General features: G+C 38.4%; 1 protein-coding gene across 11 annotated transcripts in view; it reads left to right on the top strand.

Moving 5' to 3' along the window:
- Positions 1-79: 79 nt before the first annotated feature.
- The window catches only part of GABRB1 (gamma-aminobutyric acid type A receptor subunit beta1), a 120,617-nt gene continuing 97,688 nt past the window's right edge, over positions 80-23,008 (top strand). For 7 of the 11 annotated variants that reach the window (XR_001520966.2, XR_001520967.2, XM_015624489.3 and 4 more), the window contains exons 1-2: positions 80-178; positions 255-322. Coding sequence is in view for 5 of the 11 variants with exons in the window: in XM_015624489.3 (XP_015479975.1) it covers positions 106-178; positions 255-322 (141 nt within the window). In the remaining 6 variants the exon portion in view is untranslated. Of the gene's footprint in view, positions 179-254; positions 323-23,008 lie in introns of those variants that run through there. The other 4 variants (XM_019006375.2, XM_015624493.3, XM_019006378.2 and 1 more) reach the window with 1 other exon arrangement.

The raw sequence follows: 23,008 nt of genomic DNA, 5'->3' as shown, positions 1-23,008 counted from the left end.
GCGCCGCCGGGGTGCAGACGGAGGGGGGGAGGCGGGCGCGGGGCCGCCCGGCCGCCTCCCTAACCCGCTTGTGCTTCTTCCCGCAGCGCCGACGGACCCAGCAACATGTCCTACGTGAAGGAGACTGTGGACAGGCTGCTCCAAGGCTACGACATTCGCCTCCGCCCCGACTTCGGAGGTGAGGCGCCCGCGCCCCCCCGACCCGCGCCCCGGCCCCACAGGTGCGCTAACGCCGCCTCCCGCTCCCCCCGCAGGTCCGCCCGTGGATGTGGGCATGCGGATAGAGATCGCCAGCATCGACGTGGTCTCGGAAGTCAACATGGTGAGTGACCCTCGGGCCGGGGCGGTGGAGCCCCCACGCCGCCCCGCCCGTGCGGGGACTGCCGGAGCCCCGGGGCCAGCCCCGCAAGCGGCCGGGAGCCCGGCTGCGCGGGGAGGCGCGTACCGAGCCACAGCGATCGCCACGAAATAACCGAGCACGTCGCAGTCGCTAGGAAAAGTTATTTGCGTTTTTGACATGATGTTGGTGTGCCTGCGGTGGCACTTCAGAAGAGCTCCCTGCCTTGGTCAGAATACTTAGTGCAGGTTTGAGTTCTGGGTCCTTCTTGCCCTGATTTGCCCTTTGCGTAGTCAGCAGCTGCCGTCGGAAATGCTGGAGTTTCTTCAACTGTAGCAGCACACCGCCAGATGTGTGTGTTTTCATGTTAAATTATTTAAAGAATTAGACAGTTCACTTCGCACACTAGTAGTCTTGAGTAAAAGGTGTAAAGAAAAAGTAAGAACTTCTAGAAAACGCTCCCTTTCTTATAGAACGGAAAAAAATAATGTCACTGCAGAATAAGTACATAAGGATGCTTCCAGCTATCAAAATCAGAAGTCTCATAGCTACAGGTGTGAAACATACTGCATTTGATTTCAGTTCTCCTGCAGAAAGGAATGATAATGGACAAGCAGATTTAAAGAGCAAAAAAAGTGACTTTAGTGCCTGCCTCATTTGACAGCCTTTTCCCAGAATAAAACAATAAGTCAGTTGCAAGTTTAAACATTATACAAAATCATGTTGAATTAGTCAGTATCATGGGCATTTTGCTGTCACTCTATTCTTATGTTTGATCTCACGTGAAAATCTCAGATGTTTTCCGTACATAAGGGAACATCTACTTAGTTAAAAGAAGCCTAAAAACCTTACATTTCCATCCTGAAATGGATGGCATTTTATTTCACTGGGTGATATTTGCCCATTTGAATACCCAAAAGTGGGGATTTCTTCCTTGTTATATTAGTTAATAGCTGTTATTAAAACAGTCTCTTCATAGGTTTGTTTGTTTGTTTGTTTTCATACTTAGGCTTTTCTTCTGTTGTTTGTTATATATATCACAGCTTCTGTTTGTGTGTAACTGTTTTATTTGCTTATGAATATGCGTGGTAGAGTGGGGAGGAAACAGAATTTGTCAGGTTGTGTGTAGCATACTAAGGTCTGCAGACTGCTAATGTCAAAAAGGCAACATTTTGCAAATTTCAACTCATGGTCTTGCTGTATAGTACTTTCAGGGAGGAGCATGGTACAGACCACACAGCACAGACAAGGCAGAGGAAACAGAACACAGACCTTATCAAAATAATCAAAGAACAAATCTATTCCAACTCCAAGCTATTTCTAGTAGTGCTGTATAGGGATTGCTGCTTTCACACCTGGAAAAAGCCAAACAGAGCAAAACACAAAAACACCTGTTCTAAAAATTCAGTACTTACCTTGGAAAGTCACTGTTAATCTGTAGGGGAGTGGATGTGACAGTTTCCAATGGCAATCTCAAAGGGCATTAATTGTGTTGCACCAGCTCACAGCATTTCTTAGTTGCATCCTGCACCTGTCAAAGCTTTCTTCTCCATTCTAACACTTGCACAGCCTCTGGGAAATAGAAGTTATATGCTAAATGGATTCGTTGAAAAATCTCTGTGAGTAGGGGGCAGTTCGAATAAAACTGGTCAAAAAGTAAGCAAAAAAATGTTTTCATTTCAAACAACGCCACATCTCATGGCGGAAGGAAGCAACTGGTCCCAGCTATAGCTGTAGCTGTTCCTGAAGGCAAAATATGGAGTCTCCATTCTGAATCTGTTTGAAAGGGCTTTCTGATATCAGTAGACATGTACAGGTGCTGCCTGTACATACCCATATCTAGTATTCTGTGTTGCAAGGTCTTTATAGTGTTGCTAGAGATTGCCTGGTTTTGGACAATGGTCAGTACTTTCATCCATCATTGCACAAACAAGGCAGTTGATATCTTGGCATTAGAAAAGGGTTTTTTTACCTAGTAAAATAATTTTTTCTAGTACTTTTTTGTATTTCTGAGAAATCACAGCCTTGAGATCTTAATGTAAGTCACATGTAAGTTACTTATCTTCTTTTCCTTTAAAAATGTGTCTTACAGATTTATTTTTTTTTAAATTTATTTAGTAAGAGTTACTGTTCTGTGGCTTCAGAGCCAGAAATGTCTTTCGTAAGATCTTAATTTATGGTGTCCTCCAGCTATAGGGCAGTTTTGTTGCTGAAGGAAACCAGTAATAGGAGCTGGGAGAGAATACCATCATCATGTGAAGTCCTCCTATCAAGAGGATCTGGTTGGATCCACCAGAGTTCAGTCAGTCTCACCCTACCAGTATTGGAGGGAGTTGTCTCATCCCTTGGCTTTCCTCAGGAGCATGAAACCTTACATCCAGAGCGACAGAGACACATGTTCCTAATCATGGTGCCTACAGAGTTAAAGTTTGTATTCCAGTTTCAATGCATAAATAAGAGTAAAGGCTATATATATAGAGAGAGGATGGGGAGAGAGAGGCTATGAAGGAAGTGTTCTCCTTTGGTGTGTTGGATGAGACATGGTCATGGCTGTAGATTGTAGACAGCCGTGTCAACAGGCTGATTTGTATGTCCAAGTACATACAGTCCTTGGGTAAAAAGTTGAGGTATAAGCAACAGAATTATTTTGAATTCTGTGAGTACCAATAGTAGTAAATGTCTGTTGAAGCAGCTTGGCTGGTTGAAGTGGCTTGTTCTAATTTATGAGACTATTGTGAAATACTTTACTCACTTAATGAACCAAGACTTTTACAGTCTTGAAGTCAGCCACTCTGGTTTGTCTCCTTTACTACTCAGTCCTCAGCTCATTAAATAGCAATGTTTCATACCTGCTTGGTAATTCAATAATACTGTGGTGAGCTGCTATAGCAACTTCTACAGAACGATTAATTCAAACACTCATTCTTATGACTCTCCCATATACATTTTCTTATGTTGATTTTTGCAGGTAATAATCTGAAGAGTTTGTTACACAACAAACAAGCAGAAGTAGAATGTAAACATTGCCTGGTTTTAACCATTCTTTTTCCCTAATATACCATGAGATAAGTTTCAGTTTAGTTTTCCTTCTGGTTTTCACAGCCTTGCTACAGTAAGTGCAAGCATTACCTTCCAAAGGCACAAGGTGACCCTTCTTCTTGTCTCAGTTAGTGACTGTTCAGCTAATTTTCATTCATGACAGAGCTCCTTAAGTATAATAGACATTTATATGAATATAGAGTTCATTAAGGACCATGCTATGACTGGATGTATTAAGCTGCTGTGATGTCTGGTTTACTCTGATGCCCTTATGTGGTTGGCAGAAGGTGCTGATAATACATCAAGTATAATAAACATGTGTAGAATGATTGCCAGTAATTAGTGTCATGCTTCAGGGCAAGAAACTAATAATGTATTGCTCTATCTACTAAGAAACAGTCAAGAGAAGTAACTGGACTCTGAAAAAATTCACATGCAGTCTATGTTGTCATTTTCTCAAAAATATGTTCCGTACTGAAGAAAATGTGGTCAGACCTTTATAATAGGCAAAAGATGTCATGTACATATCCTAAAGTTTTTTAAAAAGTGCATCTGATAAAGAACCTTTTATAAAATAGTTTTAAAAGACACCAAAGAGGAAAGAAAATAATAAAAAAAATAAAAAATAAAATAAAAAATTTTATATTGGGAAGACTGTTCTTGACCTACCATACTGATTTTACACTAATGATGATGTAGTTACTGTGATCACAGACTGAAGGTTTCATGTCCCAGCAAAAAGAGGTAAAAGAAAACATGGAAAGTATGTATACTTTTTTAGCTTCTCTAAACTTGTATTCAAGGCTCCTACATTTATCTGATCTCCCATATAAGCCACAAATCTTGCAAAGATTAGTTTATTTAACATCCTAACCTGTTGGGTAACATTTTTTTTCTCCAGAAAGAATTTATTTTAGCTTAAACTACTCACTTTTTGAATAATTATTAATGAAAATTTACTTAGCTGTAGTGCAGAAGAAGAAAGGAGAAATACTTTCTTGTTATATAGCAGTAGTCCCTAAACCCTAAAGAGTATGAAGGACGTGCAAAGGCACTTTAATAAGAATGTTCTGTAACTGATTTTATTTTTTTTCAGCAAATATTGAAAAACTAATCAAGTAATAATACATAAAGGCCAGATAATTACAGCTTGAGGTTAAGACTGGGTCACTGGTTAGTGGATATTTTGTAGGATCATTTTTCATTTGACAAGAATAAGCTTTTCTTCAACAAAATTGATAAATTTATAAAGTAATTCATAAACTTATAAAGCAGTAATGTAAATGTTGTTTCATATGACCCAGAAATCTGATATATCTTAATTTTTCAAATTAAGAAATATATGAAATATATCTCAAAATATATATCAAATATATATCAAACTTGAGAACAGCTTCAGAGTTGATATAAGCTTTAGTCCACATTTTCTTTTTAAGCTGACAAGCACAATACTTTTCTGATTTCAAGGCTTACACAAACTAGCTCTGAATGCCCTTCAGAAAACACGTATTTATTTTCTCTAATGTTAAACTCACAGTTCCTCTCAGGAACAACTCTCCTGAGTCCAACAATTTACAGTTAATCTATCATATCATAGTGGTGCCTATGAAACTCAAGGGGTGACACCCTCCCTTTTACCAGTGGCAGCTTTAGCACCCAGTTTGAAGTGTGTAGGATTTCATTAAATAAGGGGTATACCTGTAAAAAGATAGGCTTTTTAGTTGTGTGGAAGGGAAAATGAAAGGATTTCCCCATCACTGCCTGTTTAGTGTACCTGCATCAAACAACAGGGCTGTGCTGTGACCACTGGAAACATCCAGCTGGTGATCTGTTAATGTGCACAAGTCCTACAGTTCAGTGGTACAAAGCTTTCTTTTTTTTTCTAAAAAAGAAAAATCCATAGAATTACATTCCATGTTTCTTTTATTGTGTGCAGGACAGGGAAAGAGCTTATTTAAAAACTTTCACATTTTCCACAACTGCATTTCCCTTTTACTTCTGAGTTTGGATTTTACATCTGACTTCTGAAAGAGAATATCAGAACCTTCTAAAATAAGCATTTTTCTTTGTAGGGAAATCAAAGGCATACATTTCAAATGTGTGCAAAACTTAGGTTTTTTTGTTTGTTTGTTTGTTTTTTTAGTCAGCTTTACTTTGTACTCTATTGTCTGAAAGGTTCCATACCCCCTCTAGGCCATAATAATAAATTATCTACCAACTCCAGCTCAGTACAAACCTGGAGCTGAAGCTGTGCAACCAAGAGAGGGAACACTCATACCACCAGTTCACCCTGAGGTGGGAAAAGAGGGAGGAACCTCGGTGGAGGAACAGTAACAACCTCAAAAGCTATTGCCAGAAAGATCTGTTCCTGTACACAGGATGCCAAGTATTCTGTGACAACAGCTGAAACTGTTAAATCAAACCCAGAGATTGCCTTCATTCAGAGACATCCCCAACTGATGTGTTTTGTTGATCACTGTATTCCAAACAGCAGCTGCTTGGGAGAATTCTCTGTGGTTTTTCGTCTCCCATCCATCTTTAAATGTGCTGTCCTTTAAAGCATCAGAAAAGGCTGAAAATCTAAGGTCTTCTGGCAGGGGATGAAAAAGTCCAAGATCACCACTAGAAGGATTTTATACCTTAATGCTCTTTAAGACTCCTTGTTTTCTTCTAGAAATAGATCCCAGGATCTCAAACTATGCACTCTCATGCTTGTAGAATTCTCTCATAAAATATGCCTGTAGCTCTGGCAATGCTCCAGAAAACATATTAAAATGAAATTATTTCAACCCCAAAGGCTAAACTACTGTAAATATGTTCACAGGGGAATTGGTTGTAGGAGTCACTGAATAATCTAGCAGAATAACACCAGACAATGCAGTTGATTCATTCTTTAAGCAAGTGTTAAGGTCTATGTGGGATAGAGAATGTAGATCAGACTTCTTGCCTATCAGCTTTTACAATAACCTGTCAAGATTAAATGGTTGCTTTTGGCCAAAGCAGTGTCACACTGAGGTTGGTTTCACCCTCTGCTGGGGCAAATCCTTAATGATTTATGTCATGAACCAAGGAAAGGTAATTTAAAAGATTCAAAGGCAGTTTCTAGAAAGCTGCATTATCGCTCAGACATCCACCTTATAACAAGATTGACTTCTATGGTTTTAAATGCTCACGTTGCAGTACATAGTTTCAAAGCAAAAGTTAATGATTTCAGACTGCCAAGCTTAATTAAAGGTTGGGATAAATGTTCTCCATTAAAACTCATCAATCCATTTGACTGAGATGGCAGAATTTCAGTCACATCTTTTTTAATTGCCTATAGAACGAGCTAAAGAGTTAGCAAAGATAAAACTGTTGAAACAGACAAATTATGTCTAAATATTATGCAAGATCTTAATCATATTAAAAGAGGAGTGCAGTTAATTCCCCAGCATAATTTTAACCTGAAGAGCCTCGTAAGTGTAACTGAAGTAACACGAGTAGAAGTCAGTGGCAGGTAGATATGCTCATGTCTGTGTATCTCAGAAGCATCTGTAAGTGCTAATTATTGCAGTGAATGAGGACTCCTGTCCCATCCAAGTGGATTAGATGCTGACAGTCCCATGTTTTCAATGAATATGCTCACAAATAAATGTCGTAGTGCACAAAAATGTGGCCTGAGAGCGACCAGCACTTCTTCAGCCCCGAGTGCACTGCTTAAATAACCGATGACTTGGCAAAGGATAGGTCTTTGTATGGTGCTTCAGGAAGGGCATATTGATTGAAGAGGGTCCAGGGACAAAACCAAAACTGGGTGGAGGGTCCACGGTTATATATGGGTAAGAGAGGGCGGATCAAAGGGTCAGGGTCCAATGGGAATGGGTAAAAGTGATGCAGAGCTGGGGTTAGGGACAGGAACAACCAGTAGGAAAACAGGGGTGGAGGACTGCAGCTAACTGGGGCCAATGGGGATTGAGGGAAGGGAGAACATTCTAGAAGGTTTACAAATAAGGTGAACAGGCTGAACGGGGTGGCATAAACTTGGCAAACCAATGGGGGAACAAATTTAATAATACATTAACATATAACTGTGAAGACCTGTGAGAGAGAGGCCTTCTCTAACCTCAGCCTAGGGAGATGTTACTTGTTGCCTCCTTTCCAAGATTGGGTTATGGGGATTTTAGTCATAGGCCCTTGGGCCTCCACAGTACATATTAGCTCCATCAGCTCAACAGTTTACTCAGCAACTTACAGGAGCAGCTCAGCTTTCCAGTTTACATAATTGTTAAACCTTTGTTTCTTTATAATTTCCTGTGTCATTGCTCTTCAGCAGCATGAGAGAATAACCAAGCCTGGAATGATACCCTGCCCTCCTGTGTTCTTCTGTTGTGATTTATCCTTTCTTTAGTCAGTGGGGTTTTTTGTAAACCGTTAACTGATCAAAATAATACACTGGTCAAGGAGAGAAATGGAAGAAGTTTGGAGGCTTAATTCACATTAACACATTTCACAAGCAGTGCAGCTTTGTGACTGGTTTCCTATGCAGAGAACAAAACATGGGATTGACAGCCAATTTTCAGTTTAAATATTAATCTGCAGATGATTCTGACATATTACTCAGGCAAGCTTATTACCTGGGTTTATTGTGGAACTTCATGGTATTACCTGGGTTTATTGTGGAACTTCATGGTTTCAATGACTTTTGCACAGTTTCTGTTTGGAAATTCAGACAGCAGTGGTGCTCATAGATCATAGAGAGCAAGTAAGTGGAAGAGGCACTGCTGAAGACAACCTGTTGTGCCAGGGAATAACGTCAGGGCCCGACTCAGCAGGAAAGGACTGCTGGCCCAGCAGGGACCCTGCTGATCTCACTGCTGCTCTGCAGGGCCCATCAGGTCAAGCTGCTGTCATGACAGATGGCTAATTCTTTTCAACAGATTTGAAACAGCAATAATCTGTGGTTCAGATTATTTTTTATAGTACTATGTAACACCTTTTACAATGCAGGCCACATTTTTTTATGAATTGGATAGTTGATTTTTTTTCCAAGGTTGTTTGTGGGGCTAGAAGGATCTTGCAATAATGCAATTGTTGTGCTGGTTTTTTCTCATCCAGGTGATTGCAGTAGCAAAGAATTCAGCACAGTGTTATGGAATTAAAAAAATGGACCTCTGTACTTAAAACATTATGAATCCATTAAACTCATTAGTATGCATAATTTTGCAATTTTTAGTCAAACAAATGGAAAGCCAGTATTTCATGTAGCTTCCAGTAAACAGAAGTGCTCAATACAACATGTTGCAATATTCAAGAACTCTGGAGTAAGAAGCTGGACAAACTTTATGCAACAGCAAGCTAAACAGAATTTTGAACCAATACCCTTTGGTTGAAATACTTTATTAGCTAAGATTTATATACATATCCATGTGCTCTTCAGTCATCTTTAATAGAAATGCTATAGAAGAAAAATATATTTGACATCTTGGTAGGGTTAAAGATTATTCCCATTTTTTAGCTATTCTTCCAGTTCTGAATATCAGCTCCAAAGGGCTTCTCTAGAAGTTCATTGAAGTGCTTGGCTTACCTTGTTCTTTGGTTAGGTTCCTCTGAAAATCAGTGAAGTTGCATCAGTAATGAATCAAACCAACCTTATTCAAGGTGATTATACTTTCCTGCTGTAATGCACTTTCTTGGAAAAATTCTGCCAGTAACATGGGTAAACTGAAGACAAAATAAACTGTTCTGAACACACACAGACATAAAGAAAAACCTTCTAAAAATGCTTAATTGTTATAACGATGCCTCTGAGAAGCCAAATGTGAAAAAGAATGGAAATGAGCAAGTGAGAAAAAACAAGAAGTGTGTTACCCTCATGGGAATATATTTTCTGTCATTGCAGAGTCTTGGCTTGCAGACAGCTTGGTTTTCCTTGAAGCTTTTTGACAATTTTCCTGCTGGTGTATTCATGCATCCTAGCTTAGTGCTTAAATTAAGTGTTGGAGCAATCTCCGATATCAACCCAGGCTGGGGATGAGCAGACCCAGAGCAGCCCTGTTGAGAAGGACTTGGGGGTGATGTGAGAGGCCGGACATGACCCAGCCATGGGCACTCCCAGCCCAGAGAGCCAAACGTGTCCTGGGCTGCATCCAGAGCAGCGTGGGCAGCAAGGCCAGGGAGGGGATTCTGCCCCTCTGCTCTGCTCTGCTCTGCTCTGGTGAGCACCTGCAGTGCTGTGCCCACCTCTAGGTTCCCCAGCACAGGAAGGACATGGACCTGCTGGAGCGAGTCCAGAGGAGGCCACCAAGGAATGGAGCAGCTCTTGTATGAAGAATTGGGATTGTTCAGCCTGGAGAAGAGAATACACCAAGGATGATCTAATTGCAGCCTTCCAGCCCCTAAAGCAGTCTACAAGATGGAGTGGGACATTTTACAAGGGCATGTAGTGACAGGACAATGGTTAATGGCTTTAAACAAAAAGAGAGTAGGTATTAGGAAGAGATTCATTACTGTGAGGGTGGTGAGATGCGGGAACAGGTTGCCGAGAGAAGTTGTTGATGCCCCATCCCTGGAAATGTCCAAGGCCAGGTTGGATGTAGCTCTGACCAGTGTGGTCTAGTGAAGGTTGTTCCAGTCCATGGCAGGGGCATTGGAGCTAGATGATCTTGTCCTTTCCAGCCATAACAATTCTATGATAATAGAATTTAATAATAATAATAGAATTTAATAAATTTATAAATAATATGTATTATAAAAAAATTTATAATAATTATTATTTATAATAATAATATATATTATAATAAATTTATCATTTAAACATTGGTATAAGAAGTTATCAATTTTTCCAAGAGTAATCTGAGACCTCAGTCTCCTCAGTCTATGCTGAGCCAGCTCCAGTGGAAACAACATGAACAATTACCTATGCATTTTCTTTTTTATTATTCACACCCACAACCACATTATCAGAATAGTATGCGAATTTTAAGTCACAAGTGGGAATCTCTTCTGTTCTTTGTAGGTAGCAATCAATTACCTTTGATTTTATTTGTATATTTGACTTTAAAATAAAGAAATCAAAATAGTTCCATAATAGGAGCTTTGAAATTTGTACTGAAGGTGGGGAAGTGTGTGGGAGTTAATGCCTCTTCCTCCTGATAACCACAACAGTCATTGTTGCAGTAGAACAAAGCTGTGTGGAGATCTTTATTCCAAAGGAAAAGGCAATGATTCAGGTAGCTTGGGTCATGCTCAGAATGAGGTTTGGAGGCCAGTGTCTTAGATTTCACTGTTGTTTTCAGCAGATCAGTGCCTACAGGGTTATATGTTGTTTCCTTTATGGAAGGAAAGAGTCTCAGGGGAGAGATACCAAGTGGAACCAAAGTATAAATTTCTGTCCTTACATGGGTTTTTGGGATTGGTTTGTTTGTTTCAATTTCTTTGTCTCTCAGTTGTTTCTCTGTTAAGATTTCTACCTTACAGGGATAGTACAGGAATTAAATGCGTTGTATGAGCATTCATTTGGACAGTGAACAAGCTTCTGCACACTCAGGTGGAAAGAAAAAGCATACAGCCTGCAGCTAAAAAAGAATATATCCCCTGTGACCAGTGATTTCAACCCAGCATCATGGCTTATGACCCAGCTGGTCTGTTCCTACATCTCTTCAACAATACTCCTGCAGTCCTGACAGGAATTTATTTCTTACTTAACTAGTGAGAAATCCCAAGAAAGCACAAGATGTTGCATAGTAATTACATTTTCCTCAGTGGTATTGCTGAATGACATATTGTGATATATCAAGAGGCAACTGTGAATTTAACTTCAGTCATCACAGTACTTTGCCCAGTACAGTAGTTTCCAGATGAACATAGTGAATATAAGAATAAGAAGAAGTTTCTGAATACCACACAGCATCATGCATACTTTGTCAGTCTTAGCTTTCAAAGCACATACAGTTCTGCACTGGCTGGGGAAATCTTCATGTATTCATTATGTATTTAGCTTACATATTCACTCTAATATTTAAGAATATATTGTTTGCAGATGGTTTCACAGGAGAAAACAATAATGATAGTAATTTGTCAGAAGAATCAGACATCAAAATATGAAGCTTTCTCTTGCTTTCTGTTTAGTGTTTAATGCCACTAAATGCCTATTTCTTGTGATTAACAGAACAGGTAAGTAACTCACATTATTATTCTTTTAGTAAGGCTATCTAAACTTACCTAATTTCAGAACACGATTTTCCCAGTTTTTGGAACATGGTAACAACATGCAAAAGCAGAATTTTTTGCTAGTAATTAAAGAGGTTGTAGATTTTCACATTTATCTCTCAGTCATCATATTGTCTTTTGCAAGACACTGCAAGGCTGGCATGTGGGAAAGAAGAAACAATAAAGACTGGCAGAAATTCTGCTTTTTGTCTCACACACTTACCAGGGCAGTTAGCATGAGCAGAAATTACCCTCTATGGAAAAGACATTTTTCTTTAGGTATTTGTGAAAGAGTTTCAGTGCACCCTAACAAACAATAGCCTTCATGCAAACTGTGTGGCTGATAAATAAAAATACTTTTCCCAGGCCTGCCATTCTTATTTCTTGAGTGGACGCATTTCACTGGGTGTTCTGTCAGTGCCAGGACCAATGTGCTCTTAGACAAAAAATGTGTCTGTAGCTACTCTGCATTGCAGTTTCAGCCCTTTGGCCTCTTGGTCAGTTGTGTCTTATGCTGGGAGAAGCACTTTTAAAGTCACCCATCCCTGATGGGTAAAAGAATGTGGACACCTAGTTTTAGTTCCTGGGTAGATGAGGAGGTCAGTTCTGAAACAGTCCTACTGGTGTGCTGGAATGAGAATTGAGTGCAACAGTGCCAAATATCTTCAGCTGTTATCAGTCTACTCACAGAGAGGTAATGCAGGTTCCTTAAACTGACATAGAGGGAAGATTTCTTCCCTTCTCTAAATAATATATTTGAAGTATCCTTATCTCTCTCTTTCTCTCTGTTAATCCTATCATACAAAGTCTATGCTGCTATTTCTTCAAGGTTAAGAGGCTAAAGTTACGCAGTATGAAGACCTTGACAAATTTAATTTTTTTCCCTGCTTTATAATATGTTACTCCTTATATTCAAAGCAAGGTGCACTTTTTCACTCAGCAATTCTTAGTCTCATGATTCAAGCATTACCACATTACCAGACCGGTTGCACAAGTAATGTAAAGATGCTTGATAACTGTGTGGCTATTAGTGTGGTTTGGTGCACAAAATTGCTTCTTGGACTCATTCTTTTGACTATGTCTCTATGTGAAAGACCAGTCAAATGCAACAGAAGGTAATATGGCTGTTGTGTGCCAACTGGAAATTTTTGTGCACTTGACAAGAAGTCCCAATAACTGAGTAAACTGGTGTTATAGCTGCTTAAAGATACTGAATGAATAACAGGAGCTAAGAATGAAAGATATTTAAATCCATGTCAAAACCTGATGCATTTGTTAAGAGTACAGTGTGAAATGAGAGAAGTTACTGAATCTGGTCCAGCCACTAACTGAGGAGAATCCTGCCCTTTATTGTTTATTTACTGTTCTTACTCCAAGCCAGTCTGTAAGACTCCAGGAGTTAAAATCAGAAAGTTGTTGAGCAGTCCTTCCCTATCTCAGTCAGGGTGTTCCCCTTGACTCCAAGAAATTATTTCTCATCTATTCATTTTATTACTTTTGTATCACATATAAATATCTGCTTCTTTCATGAAAGGAAAGTAGTCATTTTGTCTCCTTTGTTGTACGTTCCATAGTGCTTTTTTTCCTCAAGTTTTTTTCTCTGATATGGTATCTTTAAAATCAATTCCCATTTTATTTACTTTCAAGTTAATAAAAAAGCTCATCATATACCATTGCAAGTACCAGCCTATGTAAGGATCTGCCTTAGGCAGTCTGGAAGTGCATGCTTGGCTATGTTCCTGGTTCCTAGGTGTATTTTCAGACATTGCTGAGAAAACAACTGATGTGTAAGGCCATTTTACATCACAGGAGCAGTCCATTTTGCAGTCATATTTTTCACTACACATTGACATTGGATCAGAACCCTTGCTTACTAACACTATTGTAAGTTGGCAGTAACTAGTCTGAAATAAATGAGTCATATTCAGATGAAAGAGGACAAGCAGACAAAGTGTCTGCTCTTCTTCAGAAGAGCCAACTTCTGCATATATATATATATATATATTCCAGAACAAAGTATCTTTCAGATATCAGATGGAAAGTAATAGCAGTTCAGTGTATCGTTCCAAAATCTCATTTCCCTGTAATTTTGTTCCTCTGAGTACAGCCCTACTGTTCTTTTATACTATAATTAGTATTTTATTAATTCTGTTTTCATGTCTGTTCTTATCTTAGCAATCTTACCTAAATGTACCTGCAACCTGTTTATTTTAATACATGACTTCCTGCATTTCCTCAACTTTCTGATTGTTGCCCTGGAAAATGATATCTGTTAGATTTGTTTGTGAAAAGAACTAGGAGTAAACAGGTTCAAGATACTTTGCTGGCATAAACTATTTCTCAGCAAGTTCTTAGGTACTCTGACTGAAACAAGTTTGGAACCAACATCTTTGAGATAAGGATGTAGATAAAAGGCTTTGACCAGTCAGCCTGGGCATTATTACAGACCTGAAACAATCAAATTCCTGGAGAGAGTGTATTTTCCACAGTACAAATTCCAGTAGATAGACAACTTCTATATTGCTTTCCACATCAGTGCAAAGAATGAATTTTCATGCAAGGCTGAGTGAAAATATGTTACAATAAGATAAGTGAACACTTTTTTTAGCATCAGCAATCCAGCTCATTTTCTCAGGATCGGGTTTGCCTTTGAATATGCAGCAGAAGGTTATCATCAAATCTTTTTTTGTATTTTCATATTCAATATCTTATGACACATGAGATATGCACAAAGGGTCAGAAAAGCTGAAAGCTCACAGGGTGTCTGATTCATTGTCATAGAGGTGAGCAACAGAACACCTGCATGGCAGATGTAAAGGGGGACTTCTGGTATCTTCTAGGAAGATACCCAGGTGGAGTTTACTTATGGACCTGCTGAAATTAGTCTGCACTTTGAGAGTGATTTATATGTCAATCGATGTTTTTGTCTGGTTCCAGGGAGAACACCGACATTCTGAAATGGCACTGGAAGCTAGAAAAGCAAATAGTGTGTGAGCCTTCAGTCCAGAAAGTGAAGCATACCTTAGACCCAGGTCAAGAGCAGTGCTTAAAAAGAAATGAAAACAAAACAGCCATCTTCTCTCCAGCATGTTTCTGAGTTTGATGAGGGTGGGCAGTATGTTACCCTGAAGTGGATTCTAAGCATCAAGCTGGAATATGTTTCTCTCCTTAGCAGGGAGTAATATAATACCTTGATAGCAGACATGGGAAATTTCTCAGTTTCTTTTTCTTAGCCAGACAGTCTTACTGACAATTTCAGTTCAGAGTCAAGTGATAAAAGTGTATCAGAAGATCAGTGAAATGTGTTTCAGAAAGGATCTGCAGAAAACATAAATAATGTGATAATAATGTACCTAGAGCATATCAGACTGAAATATAAATTCTAGATGGTGTATACTATATAATCTGTCATAGTATAATCAAATTTTTAAAAATAAATACATTTTTCATTAAAATAAGAGATGGTTTCTGAGCAACAAAATCTCTCAGAAGAGATTAAGCATTAAAAATTAAATACAAAACAATTGCTTTTTTTGTCCACCTCTGTTAACAGATTAAATATCTACAATCTAGATACCTGTAAGCATAATATAATCTAAAGAGAAATACAAAATGTAGTTTAGCTTTAATTTTTTTTTATTTTATTTTACTTTTAAAAATGTTTTAGTGTCTCTATTTAGCTGGATGGGAAAATATGGCCAAGAAAACTGCATTTAAAAAGAGAGTTCTTTGCATTTTGCTGTCCCATGGCTTCCATCTCTTGTCCTTGCTGTATCTCAAATGATAAAAAACCAGAACCAGTGTTTCAATAACCAGTGCTAGGGGTGTTTGCTCAGGAAGCTACATAACTAAGGATTTGAGTAGGAGGATTTTGGCAGAAATATAGTGGGGGAAACACTGTTGTGAAAAGTGCTTCCTAAATTCTTGTTTTTATTTAATGATTATTGTTAACATTAGACTCCACAAAATACCTAGGTTATGCTGTGGACTTGGTAGCAACACTGGAAAACAGAATGGAATAATCTAAAGCATCACCTTATTCTTCACCGCTAAACAAACAGAGCAAAAGCAAAATTCACTGAAATCTTCCCAAAGATGAGAATCAATCCTGTAGTGCTCTACCATGATTATGAATAGATATTATCATCTTTGGAACTGAAACAAATTCCCAACTCTTCTCTATAGCCTCCTTGCTCCAGCCAGTGTTTTGTAAACCAGACAGTACCAACAACTGAGCATGCTGTTAAAACAGTGTTACGAAATTTACTCTTAGCTTTCCTGCTATTTCTACACAAAGATAGAATTTTTTAAAATGTAATCAAAATACTGTGATTCAGTTTCTATGTAATCAAAATACTATGACTCAGTTTCTGTCTCCCTTTAGAATGTTCCATGGAAAATATCAATGGATTCCCTCAGTGAACTAAATAGTAAATGAAAACACAATGCATTGCAGAAATCCAAATTTTTTTCCAGAAGGTTTTGTAAACCATTCTTTCTGTATCTGTGGCAGCCATTGTTTCTTTATATTTCCCATGTTTTCAAATTACTGGTTATTACTGGTTTTCTTGTAGGATCCTTTGGAGTCTTCTTCACTTGGTATTTGCTGCTACCAAATTGTCAGTGTACAAAAATCTGTTGCAAAAAATACTTCAAAATCCATTAATCTATCTCTTGCTTTCCACTACAAGTATTTGCATCTGTTGGAGTACAATAGTTGATCATCATCAGCAGAACTGTGTGTATATTGCACTCTCCAGGCAAAACAACCTTTAAAAATATGTTACTTGAAAAAAACGTAACTTCCAAAAGAGGTATGAATGGCTGGCCACAGTTATTTAAACATTTTCTTAGTCCAAATTATGAATCAAGCAAAGAAATGTTATCTGGTAACAAAAAACTTCACGGGACAATGATCAAGGACATCATATATGAAATTGTTAGGGATCATGTAAAAGGCAGGAGTGTTCTTACCTGGACCAGGACTAGAAAGGAAAACTGTTCTTTGGCTATGATTCTAGGTAGCCTGATTCAGTTCCTAAGTCAGCTGTAGAGCTGCAGTTGTATTTTATGTGGCAATGTTACTTTATTTTGCTGAAGGTCTGAGCGTTTCAACATGAGCAGTTAGAGCAACATCCATCGGGTTTACTACTAGAGGACTGGATGCTATTTTATGATAGTTCTGATTTCATTTTAAAAGAAGAATTACCTAAATTAATTTCACAGTGTAAGAGCTAGAGTCACAAAGAAGGATTTATTTCTCTGTATATTTCTGCATCTGTATTTTCATGTTTTATTAGGTGAGTATGATTTGCTTACAGCATTTTCAGATCATGGAGGAGTTTCTTTGAATGCTCGTGATTAAAGTTCCTAATCACTTGAGAATTAATTTTTGCTCACACAGTTGGAGAAAAAAGTGGTTAAGAGGATTATTTTATGAAAGAAAATACCTACAAATATGTATTTTTCATAAAAAGTCTCTTCTGTCCTGTTGATCATAAGCCTGAGATTTAAACTAACAATATCTACTGGACTTGCACACATTAGCAAAAAAAAAAACAACAAATGGGGTTTTACGGAGTCTCCAAGTGTTTGACCATTTGTCTTTTCTGTGTTTCTGTAATCTGTAAACTGACTATGGAACAGTAAGAAAAAAGCAATTTCGTTTGCACTGAGTCAGTCTGACATGTTTGTCAAACCAGTGATACAATTTGCTTCTACGCTGGGCTGCAGAGAGACAACTGGTTTTTTACTTTCTTTTCCATAATTCATCTAGTCTGGAATGAAAGAAACTGGAAGCAAGTCAGTTTGTTCCTTTCCCCATCATATTCTTCGTCAAACTGTAGGTTCATCCGCTCCTTTTGCTCATCTTGCAGAAAGCTCTGCTTTGCAATACAGTGGTATTGGAAGGTCAGTTGTAAAGAAGAAACAGAAGGAACATTTAACACTTCTGTTTTCCACGGGCGTTCCTTTAGTGATTGCCAGGAAGGCAAAGTGTCATACAAATAAACACAAATAGCTGATAAAGGAAAATTAAGTAAGTAAATAAAACCCTATGACTGGTGGTTCCCTTTTGCTGTGCAGGATATTGTCTATAATCTTTCCAGAGTGCAGCCATTAAGTTCAGCGTTTCCTCTGTGTTCAAATCTGAGGAATTTTCTAGCTGTCTGTAAATCTGCCATTGGGTAGAAAGCACCAATGGTATTATTCAATATCTGTACAGATCTTCTCATAACTTGTGATATAAATCAAGTCTTCTAGCATGCTTTCCTATGTTAGAACCACCAGCATCTTACAATACCTTTGATAACCAAAGATGTGATTGTTAAAAGGTACCTTTGAAGGTATTGAAGTAATTTGTTAAAGGTGTCAGGGAGCATTTGTAGTAATTTGTTACAAGGTGTCAGAGAGTATCTGAAGTAATTTGTAATAAGGTGTCAGAGTATTTGCTCACTTCCTAGTCAGCATCTTTTTGGAGCAAGTAGGAGTTGATCTCTCTTTTCAGTACGATTGTTCAAAAATAATTCAAAATTTAGCACAAATAGTTGAAGAATCAAAGCATGCTGTTTTGTCAACCAGTTTTTTCAGATTTAGCTCTGTCATGTTTGGACTGTAGTCCAGACAGAGAGTATGAACAGCAAAGACCAGTTCACAAATAGAAGGAGCTGTAATCAAGTTTCCAATCCCATTCCTAATCCTATCCTAGTGGAAATAGCCTCAGCAGGACTTAATTCTCCAACATAAGTCAGCAATATCTCCACTTATACCAGGGGGTTACACTAACAACAAAGAAATCAGTATTGGGTTTAAGAACTACAGTAATAATAAAAATAAAAATACTGGCTTCTGTAGCATTTCAAAGGCTCACATTATGCTGATGCTCTTTGATGATGATGTTTTTATCAATACAGCTATAAAACACTAAGGAGAAAAAATAACACACACTTGGTATGCTTGAGATACTCTTTTCCTGGAAAGGTTTCTAAAGAAAATGGGACAAGGTCAGTACTTTAATATTCATAGCCCGGTAAAGATATATGACAATATATTTGGGTAATGAAAATTTATAATCTATTAACTGAAAAAAAAAAAAAAAGTGATTTCAGGTAAATAAGGTAAATACCTTAAAGCTTGAAAATGACATTTGTTGAAAAGAGAAGGATTATTCAAAACAAAATCACATTAACCAATCAGCTACATTTTTGGAAACCAATAAAAACTTCAAACAGAAACTTTATGACTCTCTGGCTGAAAAAAAAAATGATACTGCTTTGACGAAAAAGAAAAGAGGCAAAAAAGGAAGTTATTACAGGCTGAGAATTTATATTCCAAGTTTTAGTTGGATGGTTGTATTGTAAACTCCTCAGATTCAATATGTTCACACTGCCCAGAATTACTCTAATATAGTAGATGAGAATTGCTCTAATGTATTACTGTTGGCTGGAAGTAATTATTTAAATTCAAAGAACTAATGACATTTACTAGTATTGCCATGCTGCTTTATTGCAGCTTTGAAAATAGATGGGAATACTCAGTGGTATGGCATTCTAAACAGACTAAATTTAGAGCCCTGTTCCCTGCTCTTTCCACTCCATTTCATGAGACCAAATCTGAATAGCAGCACTTTGTGTCAGGCCTGCTGTGGTGCGACTGAGTAGGTGGAAAGGCACCTAGAATTACAGACTCTGCAGCATACCTGGGGAATGTGAGGTATCCAAGGCAAGGATTAGTCACCCTGTGATGGAGTGTAACATAATCAAGATAATCCCTTTCCAGGGATTCCATGTTATGCAGGATAACATGAAGATACTAGTTTTAGTCTGGAAACAGGGAAGCCAAATCTTGCAGCACTGTGCCCAGAATAATTAGTCCAGACTCAGCAGGGATTATTAATTTTGCCTTGGCATCCAGAAATACAGATATATCATTTCTCTTTTGATACAGACATGGGTCGGGAGCACTTTAGGTTGTCTTCCTAAGACTTGTGGCAAAAAAGTCACAAGCACTAAATCAAAGCATGGGGTCAGCTCACTCAACCTAACCTAGCCACACAGAAGTTGTCTTCCTAACTGAACGCCCATGGTGTGGCCATGCAAACCAGATGTTCATCACAGAGGAGAAAGGTACAGTACTGTCGTCTTTTTACTTGGCTGCCTTTGGGCGTGAGCAGCTGTGCAAAACACAGTCTCCATGTTCTAGAGTAACTGATTTCATGCCTCCTTAAGGAATGTCTAAACAAAGTTATCCTGGTGCAGTGACAAGTTGCTCCTGTAGAATTAATTGCATGTTTTTGAATAATAATACATGAGTTGTAACATATCTGAGGTCCTGCCCTACTTCCATAAGTGCCTAATATTAAAACCACACTAATACCAGATAAAAATGTTTGCATATGCAGTCCTGGTGGGAATTCTCTTTCCCCAGGAATTAAGCAGAAATCCAAACTTACAAAGTAGGAATGTATGAAAACTCACAATTAAAATCTTCTTTCATTGCCTTGGCAAGGAGTAAGGACTGGACATATTCATCTGTTGAGGGGGGTTTTTTCCCCTGTCTAGAAATATATATAGGTTTATGCAAAAACCTATATTTCAGATTTTTAGTACACAACAATTACATGACCACATTTTTAGCAGAGGTGAGAATAACAAGCTAAATAATAAAGATCATTTTTATTAAAAGAAACAATATATTTCTCTGGATTTTCTCCAGTGAAGTTTTAAAACCTCCCTAGAAAGATAAAAGAAGCCTGCTTAGAAGATTATTTGGATATTTGAAGTGCCTCTATACCAAATGTGCAGACAGGCTTTATTTTTCAGATGACAAATTTCTTAATATGAAGACCTTTCTCAAAGGCACTAAAATCTAGCAGCAATATGGCAGTAGCCACAAGGAGTATAAACAGGAATCTGTCTAATCATAAATAATTTGTTAGCTTTCTTTAGTCTTGTAGCAAATTCATCAACAGAATACATGGTGTGTGTAATTCTAACTGAAATACACACCCGGCAGCTCTACATGAGTGGTTGTACTGGGAATTACAGACTGGAGCACATCCAGCATCCTGCTCCTTTGTGACTGTATATTCTAAAAAAGGGTGTGAGGCAGTAAGTCAGTAGTTTCTACTGCATCACCACATGATTCCCAACTGCTGGTGCAATGTATGGGAACATAACTATTATTGCTTACTGGCTTGTGGTTCCCAGACAGAACAGGTTAAAACAGAGCTCTGAAAGCTGTGATTGGTGATGTCAAAGGCTTAAGCAAAATAAGCAGTTACCTAAACTAAGCAAGCGCTGGACACAAAAAATTTCTACGGGTAAACATAGGAGGGAAATCCTGCCATTCTCCCAGCAGTGACCCCCAACTCTACTCCAGATTCAAGCCCTTCCCCAAAACAACTCGAATCAAGTGCCCTCCTTATTCATCCCTGAAGGCTCTTGCAATGCGCCCCTGGTTCTGCTGAGCTTGCCAGTGCTGACACTGAAGGAAAAGGCTGTGCAGTTAAGAGCTGCTTTGGTGGGAGGGAGAGGTAGCTGGTAACCTTCTCCTCACATTCCTCCAGACAGCAGGGCACGGTGTGGGTTCGTGAGCTCAGTATTGGCAGGGAAAGCAGCTGCTTTAGATGTAATTGAATACACAAACAGACACAAGTGTCAGGAAATGGAGCTCGTTTGGCCTTTGCTTCCAGCCCACGCAGGTAGATGGTGCCTGACAGAGCCACACTCTTGTGGCTCTGAACTTTGTTAAAATTTTTGTTAAAAACTGAATTTTGTTAAAATTAGTGAATAATTTTATCTTACCCTCAAGGCAGTAAATTTTTTTGATCTGAAATGAATTTGTTTGATATGTCTGATACGAAACCTTCAGCCCACTGAGTATATGGGTGGATACAAACCATCTCATGCAGCATGTTCCATGTACTTTTCACAACAGAAGGCTGCAGCTCCTGACACAGCATGCTTTGCCACAAGGAGAATCTGTTTGCTATCATTGCACAAGTCCTGCACAATTTGCAAGATGCAATTTCACTGTGCTGAATCCGTAAGGACCAAGGAACACTTACATATGAAATAAGCTTAGGTTTCCTATGCTTGAATTTCCATACAACTTACCCTCTAATTCCAGAGGTTTTCTCATACTGTTTTTGTCTAGTATAAAGGGTTAACTCTGAAGGAGCAAAAATACTCTCAAATTCATCCTAGAAGAATTACTTCAGTTTCCAAAAGAGAACTTTGCAAAAGAACCTAGAGCCTGAATTGATCTTTCCATCTGCAATCCCAGGAAAGCAGCATCTGTCTAGAGGGTTAGGCTTGGATTCAAATAGAGAATTTGCTGCAGCTATTAATGATGTAAACAAGTTTTATTTTTTACATTAGCTCATTTTTTTCCTACCTGACAAAACCTTCTCAGATTATTGAAGGGCAGTTATGAAGGCCTAAAATGTATAAACTAAACTGCTCACCTACTGTGAGCATTGTTTGTGTTCTACCAAGGTAGAAATTTTCAGGTCAAAGCACAGCCCCATAGATGTTAGGAATCTGGTCCAAATAATAATATAAGTTCATTTTTACTACCGGAGAGAAAGAAATGTCTGCCCAGCAAGTTTTTAATGAATTTATTGTCATTTTAAGATACATAAAATGTCTGTCAAAGGTATGTTGAGAAATTCTTCTACTCTTAAGTAAAATAACACTTCATCTGAAGAGAAAAAATGATTTATTAAAGGAGGGGGAAAATTTATGTGAGATAGTGAGCAAGGGGGAAAATCAAGAATCAGCACTAAAATACATCAATAAGCCAGGGTAATTGAATCAGTCGCAGATGTTATTTGACATTTTTCTCCATTCCCAATCTGAAGCAGTGAGTGGCTGTAGCAAATCACTATTTGGAGATACTCTCCATTTCCATATTTGCCATCTGGAAATGGCGTGACAGAAACACACTGATGTGCATTTAAACACACACCCACACTCTCAGTGGTCCCAGTTACATAAGAGTATAAAGCAATTAAAGCCTCCTGGAAAGAAATAATGTTGCTTATTACAGCTAATTTCATGTCTCCTTCTTACATGCAGTGCTTCTTAAAACCACAGCCTTGGTGTGCCCCATCACTCTGCTGGGAGGAGGCATTTCATACCATGCCTTCAAGTCCCTTTGGCCCCAATGCTGCAGCCAGGAAATGAACAGGAGCACAGTAATGCTTCTCCTGCCTATGCACTTGATTTCTCAAGCATGGAAATTGAGTTAGAAAGATATAACAAATCACAATAATTTCAGATGTTGTCAGGCTTAATTTGTAGAGTTAATTTGTGTAATTAAGTCATAGAAGCACTGGGTCTTAGGGGCATCTGATGCCGTCAGACTTGCGCTGCTGAGTTAAAAAAATAAGATACTGTTTTTCTATGTGCATTTCAAATTAAAATTACTTTCAGCTGAAGAGAA

This window comes from Parus major, chromosome 4 (assembly GCF_001522545.3).
Source record: "Parus major isolate Abel chromosome 4, Parus_major1.1, whole genome shotgun sequence".
NCBI lineage: Eukaryota > Metazoa > Chordata > Aves > Passeriformes > Paridae > Parus > Parus major.
This window is presented reverse-complemented; position numbering and strand designations above follow the sequence as displayed.